The sequence below is a fragment of the Spea bombifrons genome, chromosome 10 (genome assembly GCF_027358695.1).
Source record: "Spea bombifrons isolate aSpeBom1 chromosome 10, aSpeBom1.2.pri, whole genome shotgun sequence".
Taxonomy (NCBI): Eukaryota; Metazoa; Chordata; class Amphibia; order Anura; family Pelobatidae; genus Spea; species Spea bombifrons.
In genome coordinates this window covers 39635896-39649517 of record NC_071096.1, presented here as the reverse complement: position 1 = coordinate 39649517, position 13622 = coordinate 39635896, and the positions used below count along the sequence as shown (strand labels likewise).

At 52.0% G+C, this 13622-nt stretch overlaps 1 protein-coding gene across 1 annotated transcript in view; it reads right to left on the bottom strand.

Annotated features, from left to right (window-relative positions):
• Positions 1-6675, bottom strand: part of LDHD (lactate dehydrogenase D) — a 10843-nt gene extending 4168 nt beyond the window's left edge. The window contains exons 1-10 of the mRNA XM_053448437.1: positions 6555-6675; positions 6215-6309; positions 5852-5993; positions 5370-5511; positions 4581-4740; positions 3926-4125; positions 3533-3661; positions 2379-2506; positions 147-237; positions 1-65 (exon numbers count right to left, since the gene is read on the bottom strand). The exon at positions 1-65 is cut by the window's left edge and continues 47 nt beyond it. Of these exons, the coding sequence (XP_053304412.1) occupies positions 1-65; positions 147-237; positions 2379-2506; positions 3533-3661; positions 3926-4125; positions 4581-4740; positions 5370-5511; positions 5852-5993; positions 6215-6309; positions 6555-6617 (1215 nt within the window). The 5' untranslated portion in view covers positions 6618-6675. The remainder of the gene's footprint in view (positions 66-146; positions 238-2378; positions 2507-3532; positions 3662-3925; positions 4126-4580; positions 4741-5369; positions 5512-5851; positions 5994-6214; positions 6310-6554) is intronic.
• Positions 6676-13622: the final 6947 nt, after the last annotated feature.

Here is a 13622-nt window from a genome sequence, read left to right as displayed (position 1 = left end):
GTCATCCAGATTTAGCACCATGATACAGTGGAAGTTTCCATCCCCGACATGCCCGGCAATAGGCCCTGTAAAGAGTCGTGGTGTCTTGCTTTGATTACCAAATACTACATGCGCGGACAAGCCCCCCAATCCTCTGTGTAGCCAACCTGTGAGCTGGGAGTCCGTCAGGTCTGCCTTTGTGGCCGCTATGATTTCTGGCAGCTTGGAGATTGGGACGCACACGTCCGTGGCATAACCCTGAGGGGACACAAAGTATGGATCACGGGAAGAGCTCATTCAGCAGAAACTACTAGAAATAACAGCGGGCGACCCGTACGGTGCCCAGCGTAGGTCAGTCAGGGCCGCCAGCAGCGGGAAGCGGCCCCTGCAGCTTTTACTCGCATGCCAGTTGCATTAATCTGATATTGGGTGCTTGCGGACCAATGACGTACGGGGTGGACACCGCATCGGCTAACGGGTGCTCTCCGACCAATGACGTACAGGGTGGGCACCGCATCTGCTAACGGGTGCTTGCGGACCAATGACGTACGGGGTGGACACCGCATCGGCTAACGGGTGCTCTCCAACTAATGATGTACAGGGTGGGCACCGCATCTGCTAACGGGTGCTCTCCGACTAATGACGTACAGGGTGGGCACCGTATCTGCTAACGGGTGCTCTCCGACTAATGACGTACAGGGTGGGCACCGTATCTGCTAACGGGTGCTCTCCGACTAATGACGTACAGGGTGGGCACCGTATCTGCTAACGGGTGCTCTCCGACTAATGACGTACAGGGTGGGCACCATACCTTTTGTTATTTGGTGCTTGTGGCATTACAGCGTACAGGGTGGGCACCGCATCTCCTGTTGGGTACTCGTGTAACAAGTGGCGTACAGGGTGGGCACTGTATCTGCTGTTGTGTGTTTGTAATAATAGTATACAGGCTGGGGCTCTTATCTGGTATTGCACCCTCATGTAATAGCATCTAACAGGGTGGGCTCAGGGTGCTCATGGAATAATGGTGTAGAGGGTGGGCACCATATCTGCTGTTGGAATAGGGGTATACAGGGTGGGTACAGTATCTTCTCTTCGGCTCTCATGGAATAGTGGCATAAGGATGGGCACCATATCTGCTGTTGAATGCAGGTGGGATGGCGGCGTACAGGGTACCATATCTCCTGTTGGGTGCTCTTTGAATGCCAGCATACAGGGTGGGCACCATATCTGCTGTTGGGTGCTCGTGGAATGCCAGCGTACAGGGTGGGCAGCGGATCTGCTGTTGGGTGCTCGTGGAATGGGGGCGTACAGGGTGGGCAGCGGATCTGCTGTTGGGTGCTCGTGGAATGGGGGTGTACAGGGTGGGCACCATATCTGCTGTTGGGTGCTCGTGGAATGGCGGCGTACAGGGTGGGCAGCGGATCTGCTGTTGGGTGCTCGTGGAATGGGGGCGTACAGGGTGGGCAGCGGATCTGCTGTTGGGTGCTCGTGGAATGGGGGCGTACAGGGTGGGCAGCGGATCTGCTGTTGGGTGCTCGTGGAATGGGGGTGTACAGGGTGGGCAGCGGATCTGCTGTTGGGTGCTCGTGGAATGGGGGTGTACAGGGTGGGCAGCGGATCTGCTGTTGGGTGCTCGTGGAATGGGGGTGTACAGGGTGGGCAGCGGATCTGCTGTTGGGTGCTCGTGGAATGGGGGTGTACAGGGTGGGCAGCGGATCTGCTGTTGGGTGCTCGTGGAATGGGGGCGTACAGGGTGGGCAGCGGATCTGCTGTTGGGTGCTCGTGGAATGGGGGCGTACAGGGTGGGCAGCGGATCTGCTGTTGGGTGCTCGTGGAATGGGGGTGTACAGGGTGGGCAGCGGATCTGCTGTTGGGTGCTCGTGGAATGGGGGCGTACAGGGTGGGCAGCGGATCTGCTGTTGGGTGCTCGTGGAATGGGGGTGTACAGGGTGGGCAGCGGATCTGCTGTTGGGTGCTCGCGGAATGGGGGTGTACAGGGTGGGCAGCGGATCTGCTGTTGGGTGCTCGTGGAATGGGGGTGTACAGGGTGGGCAGCGGATCTGCTGTTGGGTGCTCGCGGACTGGGGGTGTACAGGGTGGGCAGCTGATCTGCTGTTGGGTGCTCGTGGAATGGGGGTGTACAGGGTGGGCAGCGGATCTGCTGTTGGGTGCTCGCGGAATGGGGGTGTACAGGGTGGGCAGCGGATCTGCTGTTGGGTGCTCGCGGAATGGGGGTGTACAGGGTGGGCAGCGGATCTGCTATTGGCCGCTCGTGGAATGGGGGTGCACAGGGTGGGCAGCGGATCTGCTATTGGCCGCTCGTGGAATGGGGGTGCACAGGGTGGGCAGCGGATCTGCTATTGGCCGCTCATGGAATAACATGGCAGTATCTGTCTTACTCTGCATCCTGGGCGAAGGGCCAAGGCCGCGTACCACGCGTTATGTCTTGCTCTCCATAGCTTGTTCCGTTCTTCCTGATCAGTCGCCCAAGTGAAGTCAGAGCCGCCGTTAAAACGCGTTATCTCCTCTGGGAAGTCGAGACAAACCTTTCAGTCATGCATATAAAGAGCAACTTATAGGGGCAAAAGAGTTCCATGTTGGAAACCAGAGGACTAGTGAGGCCGGTGGCTTCACAATTAGGAGTAACGCCTGGCCATGGGCATATAGACATACTTGAGAAAGGGTCATATAAGGGCCCCGCGGCATACCTGTCTGCTGTCACGGGCATATAGACATTCTCGAGAAAGGGTCATATAAGGGCCCCGCGGCATACCTGTCTGCTGTCACGGGCATATAGACATTCTCGAGAAAGGGTCATATAAGGGCCCCGCGGCATACCTGTCTGCTGCCATGGGCATATAGACATACTCGAGAAAGGGTCATATAAGGGCCCCGCGGCATACCTGTCTGCTGCCATGGGCATATAGACATTCTCGAGAAAGGGTCATATAAGGGCCCCGCGGCATACCTGTCTGCTGTCATGGGCATATGGACATTCTCGAGAAAGGGTCATATAAGGGCCCCGCGGCATACCTGTCTGCTGCCATGGGCATATAGACATTCTCGAGAAAGGGTCATATAAGGGCCCCGCGGCATACCTGTCTGCTGCCATGGGCATATAGACATTCTCGAGAAAGGGTCATATAAGGGCCCCGCGGCATACCTGTCTGCTGCCATGGGCATATAGACATTCTCGAGAAAGGGTCATATAAGGGCCCCGCGGCATACCTGTCTGCTGTCATGGGCATATGGACATTCTCGAGAAAGGGTCATATAAGGGCCCCGCGGCATACCTGTCTGCTGCCATGGGCATATAGACATTCTCGAGAAAGGGTCATATAAGGGCCCCGCGGCATACCTGTCTGCTGCCATGGGCATATAGACATTCTCGAGAAAGGGTCATATAAGGGCCCCGCGGCATACCTGTCTGCTGCCATGGGCATATAGACATTCTCGAGAAAGGGTCATATAAGGGCCCCGCGGCATACCTGTCTGCTGTCATGGGCATATAGACATTCTCGAGAAAGGGTCATATAAGGGCCCCGCGGCATACCTGTCTGCTGCACTTGCTCCTTTACTCCATCCTCTGTGCCGTGGAACTCCAAGAAGAGAGTTGGCAGGGCTGGGTAACAAAGTCCGTTAAACTTGTTACAGGCATCGACCATGACATCATCAAGGAACTCTAAAGGGGAAAAAATGACATCACACGAGGGACAGCTCTTTAATGTCTTGGCCGGACTCCATGCATTTATGTCACCACGTTTCCCACAATGTAAACGTGTTGGTACATGAGAGTAAAATCGTTCAGAGCTATGCACTAACGTGAGACCCCGGGGAGAGAGAGGGACTGCGCAGGATGCAGAGAGGCCTGTCGTCACAGGTTAAGGAACGGCTGAGCGGGCCGAGCTCAGGGACGTTCCTGTGCAACAACCGAAAGGTCCCTTACCGATCCTGGCAATGGGGACGCCGCTCTGCAGGATCTGCACGGTGCTGTCCACCGCGGCCTGGGCACTGGGAAAAGCACACACGGCGGACACCGTAGCCTCGGGGATGCCGTGCAGGCGCAGAGAAGCTTTGGTGATGATACCCAGTGTCCCTTCGGAGCCCACAAACAGGCTGGTCAGATTGTAACCGGCAGATGTCTTCCTGAAAGGCAAATCCATCACAAAATAACGGCCTGACCAAGAAACAAATACTTTGCCAGACGGACACGGAATTCCTGGCCGGCGCGAGGACCCGAGCTTTGTGGCCCCGTGCCAAAGCAATATCTGCTCATTAGTGCCCACTATCTGCCTGCGGACGTGTTTCTAGATCTACCCTCACTACAGCAGATGGCCTGTTTTAAGTTCTGAGGGTCTCCCCTCTTCTGCTCTGAGGGTCTCCCCTCTTCTGCTCTGAGGGTCTCCCCTCTTCTGCTCTGAGGGTCTCCCTTGCCTTTTGTCCACATTAACGACCAAGCTCTGTGATAAAGATAATTAAGGATGAATACGCTTTTTGTGGACTGAAGGTTCTGAAGCTTGATTCCCTTGATTTGCAAGCGACTAGAAGACGTTTGGCGAGCTCGGCGCACCCCAACCGCTTGCGCATGCAGGAGAGGATACCTGAATCTGCGGTCTTTCCCTGCTGTATGTAAGATCCTCCCGTCAGCCAAGACAACCTCCAGGTTGATGACGTTGTCGCGCATCGTCCCGTAACGCACTGCATTGGTGCCAGATGCGCTGGTGGCTGCCATGCCGCAAAGAGAGGCATCCGCTCCTGGGTCTAGAAGAAAACACATCCATTCTGTGGTCTGCAACTCCCATCACAGCAAGCTGAATTCTCAGAACTATTTATCCACTGAGAAGCTATCCTGAATGCGAGACGGGCCAAGCGGGTCTGCTCTGCTGACAGATTCCAGGTTTGCCAGCATCATCCCACATAGCTCGACCATACTACTCCTTTACTGCAGAGTATCGCTCCTTCTGCCATGTGCAGCACCCGTACAGGGGGATTACGGAGTGTAATCCAGATTACATGAGAGTCATACCCGGGCGCGATGCCCACCATGGGACTGCTCCTAAATGGGTCAAGCAGGGGGATTACGGAGTGTAATCCAGATTACGTGAGAGTCATACCCGGGCGCGATGCCCACCATGGGACTGCTCTTAAATGGGGCAAGCAGGGGGATTATGGAGTGTAATCCAGATTACGTGAGAGTCATACCCGGGCGCAATGCCCACCATGGGACTGGTCCTAAACGGGGCAAGCAGGGGGATTGCTGGGAACCACAATGCTTCTTAAAGGGGTAACGTGGAGAGGTTGAATGTGCATTCACCGCACCCGCCATGTTATTCTATGAATGCTTCCGTCCATCGTGCAACACAACCTGCGCGGAGCCCTCATCCGCTTACCTACAGGGAACCAGAGGCCGCTGTCGCGCAAGTGGCTGTTCAGTGATTTACGGGTTACTCCTGGTTCAACAGTGACGTGAAAATCCTCTGTGCTTAAATTCAGAATCTTGTCCATTTGTGTCATGTTGAAACAGACTCCACCCTGCGGACAGACGCACAGACATCGCCATTACTGCACCCAGTGTAAAGGGACGGACCAGCCACAGAAGTCTGCCTGCTGGGGGGGGCACCGGCGCTTGGGCCACCGAGCTCTGCCTGCCGGGGGGCACTGGCGCCTGGGCCACTGAGCGCTGCCTGCCAGGAAGTACGAAGCCCTGTCTGCCAGGAGGCAACAACACCTGGGGTGCCAAGCTCTACCTGCCAGGAGGCACCTGGGCTGGCCCACGTGGCTCTTTCTGCATAGACACAAGGGCCGGGTACACGCAGGGAGCGTAATCAGATACATGGTAAGGGGGATAAGCAGCGATCTCATGCCTACTTACCTTTACCGCACTAACCCCACCTTCGAGTCCTGTGCCAGTACCAAAAGGGATGATGGGCACCTCGTACTTATAGCACAGTTCAGCCAGCTTGCTGACATGTTCAACATGCTGGGGCCAAACAACCACATCAGGGGGCCGGCACCTAAACTAAGACAGGATTAGGATGAGCGCCTGTCGCGTGACACTACATGGAGTGCTAGGGGTAAAGGCCAAGGCCGAGAAGTTAACGCGGAAGTTAATTTAGAGCAGCAGGAAACATGCGCAGATTGGATGCGCTCACACCGTTCACCTGCCTGACCCCGCTTCCCCCCAAGCGTTGAACGCGGCCCCTCTTGCGGGATTTATCGCTCTTTACCGACCCACCTGTGCATGGACTCATCTCTCCCGTGCTGCTCCCGGACCGCCATGGCCGTGGAGATGTTGGCATCTCCCACTACGGATCTCAGTGCACCTACGAGCTGACAAGACACTCACATCACTCACAGCTCCCAGGGTTGGCTCTGGGTGTGTAGGGGCACAGGTTACAAAGAGTTAATTATTAGCACACACAGGGCTTTTGTTTATACCTCTTAAGTCCACCTCTTGTTTATAAAGCTAAGGTTTCTCCGCAACATTTGCCCCAGCAATGTCCCTGGAGGTCATTCTGTTTGTAATTACCCGCCTGGGGTTCTGGGCGTAATGAGGTCTGAGGGCCCTCACATACCTGGGTGTTAGTGCAGTATGATCGGAGGGCCCTGGAGGCCCGCGTTGCAATGGCTGCAGTCATCCTCTCCCCTGACCAGAGGTCTAACCTTCAGCAGCAGTACATAGCTACGAGGCTGCTCCTCACGGTAGCGGCTAGTTCCTATCCAGTAAAAGGACTCTGGTGATGTCAGCAGACCATGTGACTGTTTGGTCACATGGTACAAAGAACTACAGGAAAAAGAAGAAGAAGCAGCAGCCCGGGACGTGCGAATGACTGCGAATGGGCTGTGCTGGGCTGCTGTTTCCTTTTTCAATAACATGGGATGTGAGGGTGAAGCTTTAACAGAAGTACTGAACATACAGAATATCATGGAGGCAGAAGGAAACTTGAATCTGTGAAATAATTCACAGTGAGTCTCTCTCTGTCTCTGTGCCAGTGTGTGTGTCTCTCTCTCTGTGCCAGTGATTGTGTGTCTCTCTCTGTGCCAGTGATTGTGTGTCTCTCTCTGTGCCAGTGATTGTGTCTCTCTCTGTGCCAGTGATTGTGTCTCTCTCTGTGCCAGTGATTGTGTGTCTCTCTCTGTGCCAGTGATTGTGTCTCTCTCTCTGTGCCAGTGATTGTGTGTCTCTCTCTGTGCCAGTGATTGTGTCTCTCTCTCTGTGCCAGTGATTGTGTCTCTCTCTCTGTGCCAGTGATTGTGTCTCTCTCTGTGCCAGTGATTGTGTCTCTCTGTGCCAGTGATTGTGTCTCTCTCTCTGTGCCAGTGAGTGTCTCTCTCTCTGTGCCAGTGATTGTGTCTCTCTCTCTGTGCCAGTGATTGTGTCTCTCTCTCTGTGCCAGTGATTGTGTCTCTCTCTCTGTGCCAGTGATTGTGTCTCTCTCTCTGTGCCAATGAGTGTGTCTCTCTGTCTCTGTGCCAGTGATTGTCTCTCTCTCTGTGCCAGTGATTGTGTCTCTCTCTCTGTGCCAATGAGTGTGTCTCTCTGTCTCTGTGCCAGTGATTGTCTCTCTCTCTGTGCCAGTGATTGTCTCTCTCTCTGTGCCAATGAGTGTGTCTCTCTCTCTGTGCCAGTGATTGTGTGTCTCTCTCTCTGTGCCAATGAGTGTGTCTCTCTCTCTGTGTGCCAGTGATTGTGTCTCTCTCTCTGTGTGCCAGTGATTGTGTCTCTCTCTCTGTGCCAGTGATTGTGTCTCTCTCTCTGTGCCAGTGATTGTGTCTCTCTCTCTGTGCCAGTGATTGTGTCTCTCTCTCTGTGCCAGTGATTGTGCCTCTCTCTCTGTGCCAGTGATTGTGTCTCTCTCTCTGTGCCAGTGATTGTGTCTCTCTCTCTGTGCCAGTGATTGTGTCTCTCTCTCTGTGCCAGTGAGTGTGTCTCTCTCTCTGTGCCAGTGATTGTCTCTCTCTCTGTGTGCCAGTGATTGTGTCTCTCTCTCTGTGCCAGTGATTGTCTCTCTCTCTCTGTGCCAGTGATTGTGTCTCTCTCTCTGTGCCAGTGATTGTGTCTCTCTCTCTGTGCCAGTGATTGTGTCTCTCTCTCTCTCTGCCAGTGATTGTCTCTCTCTCTGTGCCAGTGATTGTGTCTCTCTCTCTGTGCCAGTGAGTGTGTCTCGCTTTGTCTCTCTGTGCCAGTGAGTGTGTCTCGCTTTGTCTCTCTCTGTTCCAGTGAGTGTGTCTCACTTTGTCTCTCTCTGTTCCAGTGAGTGCGTCTCTTGCGCCTCCGCTGAACTCTCCTGCACATCATTTTTTAGTGAATAGACTCATTTGTTATAGACTAAATGCCACGTCTGTAATTGAGACCTTCACAATGTATATGAGAATGTGATAAAATAAAGCAACAGCTGTATATGTTTCAAAATAATAGTAATAATAATAATATATGTTCACGAATAATTAACCCCTTCGCGACCTTTGCCGGTTCAGGACCGTCATAACAAGAAGGTCACTAAATGACCTTTGACGGTCCTGAACCGTCAAAAAATTAAATAAGCTTAGAAAGTGATCAAGGATCACTTTCTTCGCTTAAACGGCCTTGCTGCAATGCCTCGATGTCGAGGCATTCAGCAAGGCCGAGATCGGCATCGGGGGCCATGTCTGGCCCCTCCCCGGGGCGTCAACAGCCGCCATACATTGTATGGCGGCGGACGCCCGTTTTAAAAGCGTTTAGGAGGCGATCAACGATCGCCTCCTAAACTTAAATGGTGTCGCTGGAATGCCTCGATCAGGAGGCATCCAGCGACACCAAACACTTACCTTTAGGTGGGCTGTGACCGCTCCGGAGAGCGGTCACAGCCGCCGCTGCCGGTGATCTTCGCCATCAAGCAAGATGGCGGCGGCCCGGGAAATAAAACAATAGAGACCAAAAAGTTCGCTAGAGGGTCTCCAGACCCTCTAGAGAACTGGCTCCACTTGCTGGTTGAATACAGGTACTGCATTCAACCATGCAAGTCAATGGAGCCCAGATTTCTAATCACTATGTGATTAGTAAAATATTCAAAAAAAAAATAAAAAATGGAAAAAAAAATAAAAAAAAATGTGCTAACATTTAAAAATAATTATGCAGTGATGTCACTAGATGAACCATCCAGTACCAGCAAAATGTGTAAAAAAAAATATAAAAAAAGTATTAAAAAAATAAAATAAAATTAAAAAATAAAGTTTATTATTTTGAGCAAGTGCTAAAATTTCTCAAAAATCTCAACAAAGAGTTAAAATAAAAGCACTTCAAATACCCAAGGGGTGTCTAATATATAAAAAAAATGGCTGATGGGGTAAATTGGAGTGGCCTAGCTCAAAGATAGGGCATAGGTACAGACTGACCAAAATGGAGAAAAAAAGCGCACTTCCCAAATGTGGCATTTTAAATCTGAAACAACCCGACAAACCCATGCATGTCGGGTATCACTGCACTCAGGAGATGTTCCTGAACACACATTGGGGGGGTGTTTGACAGTGGCATATACCAGAACCTGTATATCTATAACTAAAGTACAATTTGTGTGAAAAAAAAATAAAAAAAATTACTATTACAAAGTTTAGTTCTATAATTGGTGCATGGAAAGGGTTAAAATAACAGCATTTGGAATACCCTGGGGTGTCTAGTTTTCAAAAATATATGGTTTGAATGGGTTAAATTGAGTTAACCGGCTTCAAAGATATTCCAAAGAGGAGAGGGAGGCACAATGACCAAATGACCAAATGACCACCTGAATTACGCATGCCCCAAAAGTAGCCTTTTACCAGCCAAACAATCTGACAAACCCATGCATGTGGGGTATCGCTGTACTCAGGAGATGTTGCTGAACACATATTGGGGTGTTGTTTGACAGTGACATATACCAGAACCTGTATATCTATAACTAAAATACAATTTGTGTGGAAAAAAAAAATAAAAAAAATTACTATTACAAAGTTTGACAAAGTGTAGTTGTATAATTGGTGCATGGAAAGGGTTAAAATAACAGCATTTGGAATACCCTGGGGTGTCTAGTTTTCAAAAATATATGGTTTGAGGGGGTTAAATTGAGTTAACTGGCTTCAAAGATATTCCAAAGAGGAGATGGAGGCAGACTGAGCAGATTTGTTAAAAAAGATTTGGAAATCATAAAACGCTGCTTGTACTTATTGCCCTATAACTTACAAAAAACAGCAAAAAAACATAAAAACATTGGGTATTTCTAAACTCAGGACAAGTAGTAGAATCTATTTAGCTAGTTTTTTTACTTGCTTTTTTAGGTGAGTAAAAGATTTTTCAAATAAAAGTCATAAAATGTGTTTTTTTTCAATTTTTCACCATGTTTTTTTTATTTTTTTTATAGTAAATAAGATGATACGATCAAAATAATGGTATCTGAAGAAAGCCCATCTTGTCCTGAAAAAAACAATATATAACTTATGTGGGTACACTAAATGGGTGAGGAGAAAATTACAGCTGAACACAAGCACCACAAAAGTGTCAAAACAGCCTCGGTCCCACAGGGTACAAAACGAAAAATGAGCCCGGTCCTTAAGGGGTTAAATGAACAGAACGCATGTAATATATCTGGAATTGCAATTAAAAATCAGTTTTTTTTTTGTTTTTTTTTTCTTTAACGAGATGTTTATACTGTTTTCTTCTTCTACAGTCTATCTCAACCACTCACAAAACATTAACTTTTTAGTGACGTGGGTAGAGTAATAGATTACGTCCTCATGGTGGCGGCTTTTTGGAATAGGAGCCAGGCATAAGCTGTTGCCCACGGAGTATCGTGCAGCGGACAAGTGCAAAGGTAGTGCAAGGCAACGGTCGTGCAGGGCAAACTGGGGCAGCAGAAGCAGGTAGGGGCAGCTGACGGTGAGCAGGGGGTAGCAGTAGGAGGGGGCAGCTGACAGAGGGCAGGTAGAACATACAGGATGCTGTGAGATTGAAATATTTTTCACCTGTGTCATGTACATTACAGAGAAGACACGCGCCATTACGGAGGCCACACCGCAGATACGCACCCCGATGGAGGGCACACCGCAGCCACGCAACCCCACTGGAACCACTGCGCAGACATGCACCCCCACTTGGGGCCAAACCGTAGCCACGTGCCACCATGGAGGCCACACCGGAGGCAGGCTCCGCCACCGGGGGGCAAGCCTCAGCCATGCCCCCCCCACAGAGGTCACGCCACGGGGGCAGCCACGCTCCGCCACGGGGAACAAACCTCAGCCATGCACCCCCATGGAGGCCACACCGCAGCCACGCGCCCCCACGGAGCGCATTTGAGGATATCTATCACGGACGAGCTCGTTCGGGTCGCTGCTCTTGTGGCTCGGTGCTAGGCGCTTTTCCTGCCGTGTAGTTGGTACCTGGTTCTAATCTCCATGAGTCCTGGTAGGTAGGTGGTTGCGTGGTGCGGTGGTGTGTGAACGAAGTGCGGCTCGGGACGAATGGGACTTAGAACCAGGAGGCGGAGCACGTCGTTTTTTTGTCCCCGATGTAAATATAATTAAAGTAAAAATATAATGTTTCAGTGCTTATTTATTTTAGGTAGCAGGTAAGGTGTTTCTAGTGGGAATCGAACCTGTGCTCTGCAGCACCGTAGGCATCACAGCTACCCGCTACACCACTGTGTAGCTTGACTGTGTTGTTTCCCACGTACATATTATGCCTGACCCGCGAAAACTTTAACTATACAGACAGTCTTTATACCAGCATCCAGCAATCAGCGGGAAACAGAGCCAACAACCTGCTGGATGTAAATTAACACAATTACCCTCTACGCCACCAGATAGCTAGACTGTGTGCCTCCTCCTCACTCACATCCACTCAAAAGAACCCACTCTGTGGACGTGGAACATACAGGCATAATATGGGTGCGGGAAGGCAGAAAGTGCAGCTTCTAACCCTCTTGCTGTCTCCATAGGTGGCAAAGGGAGAGAGAGACACACAGGGACAGCCATAGGTGGCAGAGAGAGACAGAGAGAGACACACACACAAGGAGACACCTAGAGGTGGCAGAGAGAGACACACAAGGAGACACCTAGAGGAGGCAGAGAGAGAGAGACACCCAGAGGAGGCAAAGAGAGACACAAGGAGACAGCTAGAGGAGGCAGAGACACACAGGGGGACAGCTACAGGTGGCAGAGACACACAGGGGGGCAGCTACAGGTGGCAGAGACACACAGGGGGACAGCTACAGGTGGCAGAGACACACGGGGCAGCTATAGGTGGCAGAGACACACAGGGGGACAGCTACAGGTGGCAGACACACACAGGGGGGCAGCTACAGGTGGCAGAGACACACAGGGGGACAGCTACAGGTGGCAGAGACACACAGGGGGGCAGCTACAGGTGGCAGAGACACACAGGGGGGACAGCTATAGGTGGCAGAGACACACAGGGGGGCAGCTACAGGTGGCAGAGACACACAGGGGGGCAGCTACAGGTGGCAGAGACACACAGGGGGGCAGCTACAGGTGGCAGAGACACACAGGGGGGCAGCTACAGGTGGCAGAGACACACAGGGGGCAGCTACAGGTGGCAGAGACACACAGGGGGGCAGCTACAGGTGGCAGAGACACACAGGGGGGACAGCTACAGGTGGCAGAGACACACAGGGGGACAGCTACAGGTGGCAGAGACACACAGGGGGACAGCTACAGGTGGCAGAGACACACATGGGGCAGGTATAGGTGGCAGAGACACACAGGGGGCAGCTATAGGTGGCAGAGAAATACAATGGGCGGTTACAGCGATTCACAGCCAACTATCTGCCCCCAATCCTTCCTCCTCCTCCGGTTGGGAAGCCCTTTGGTCTCACGCCTCGTCCTTTCCCCTCCGAACTCTTTGCCCCTCAGCTCAGCCTCTCTTAGGTTCCCCCCACAGTTGGCCGCTGACCGGCCGCCACCTTCCGCTTTTCGCACATCGTGTCATTCAGAGCCGTCACTGTGTTCGGGGGGAGAGGTGACAGGTCTCGCTCGGGGTTCCTGCTGCCGCTCGAGACGCCGCTTCTCCTCCGGGTACCCGCCACCAACCAGGACCCGTCACGCACATCCTGTCACGTGATCGTCGCGCTGCCTACCGGGAAGTGTAGTCGTGCAGGGGAAACTGGGGCAGCAGAAGCAGGCACTGCGCCTCTGTTAGGGGGCAGCAGACGGTGAGCAGGGGGCAGGTGACAGTGGGCAGCAGGGGCAGTCGGGACAGCTGACAGAGGGCAGGTAGGACATACAGGATGCTGTGAGATTCAGATATTCTTCAATAGTGTCATGCATGTGACAGAGAAGACAAGGACCGCCACGGATGTCACACTACAGACACGCACCGTTGTGGCGGCAGGGCTGGACTGGGAATTAAAACCAGCCCTGGTAAGAATGGAATACCAGCCACATTTTCCATGGTACCGTTTTTGGGGACACTGCGCATGGTGGGTTCTGGCCCCAATATTTCATGTTCAGAATAGGGGTAAACCCTGTATTTTAAAGCGGGTGTATATGTCACATTTTAGGGCGGGTGATTATGATTATATGCGGCGCAGACGGGCACTCTGTCTCATGCCAACTGGTGGCGTAATGGTTATAACACCCGAATGCTTGGTGGCAGTTACCCCGATGACTGTATATGG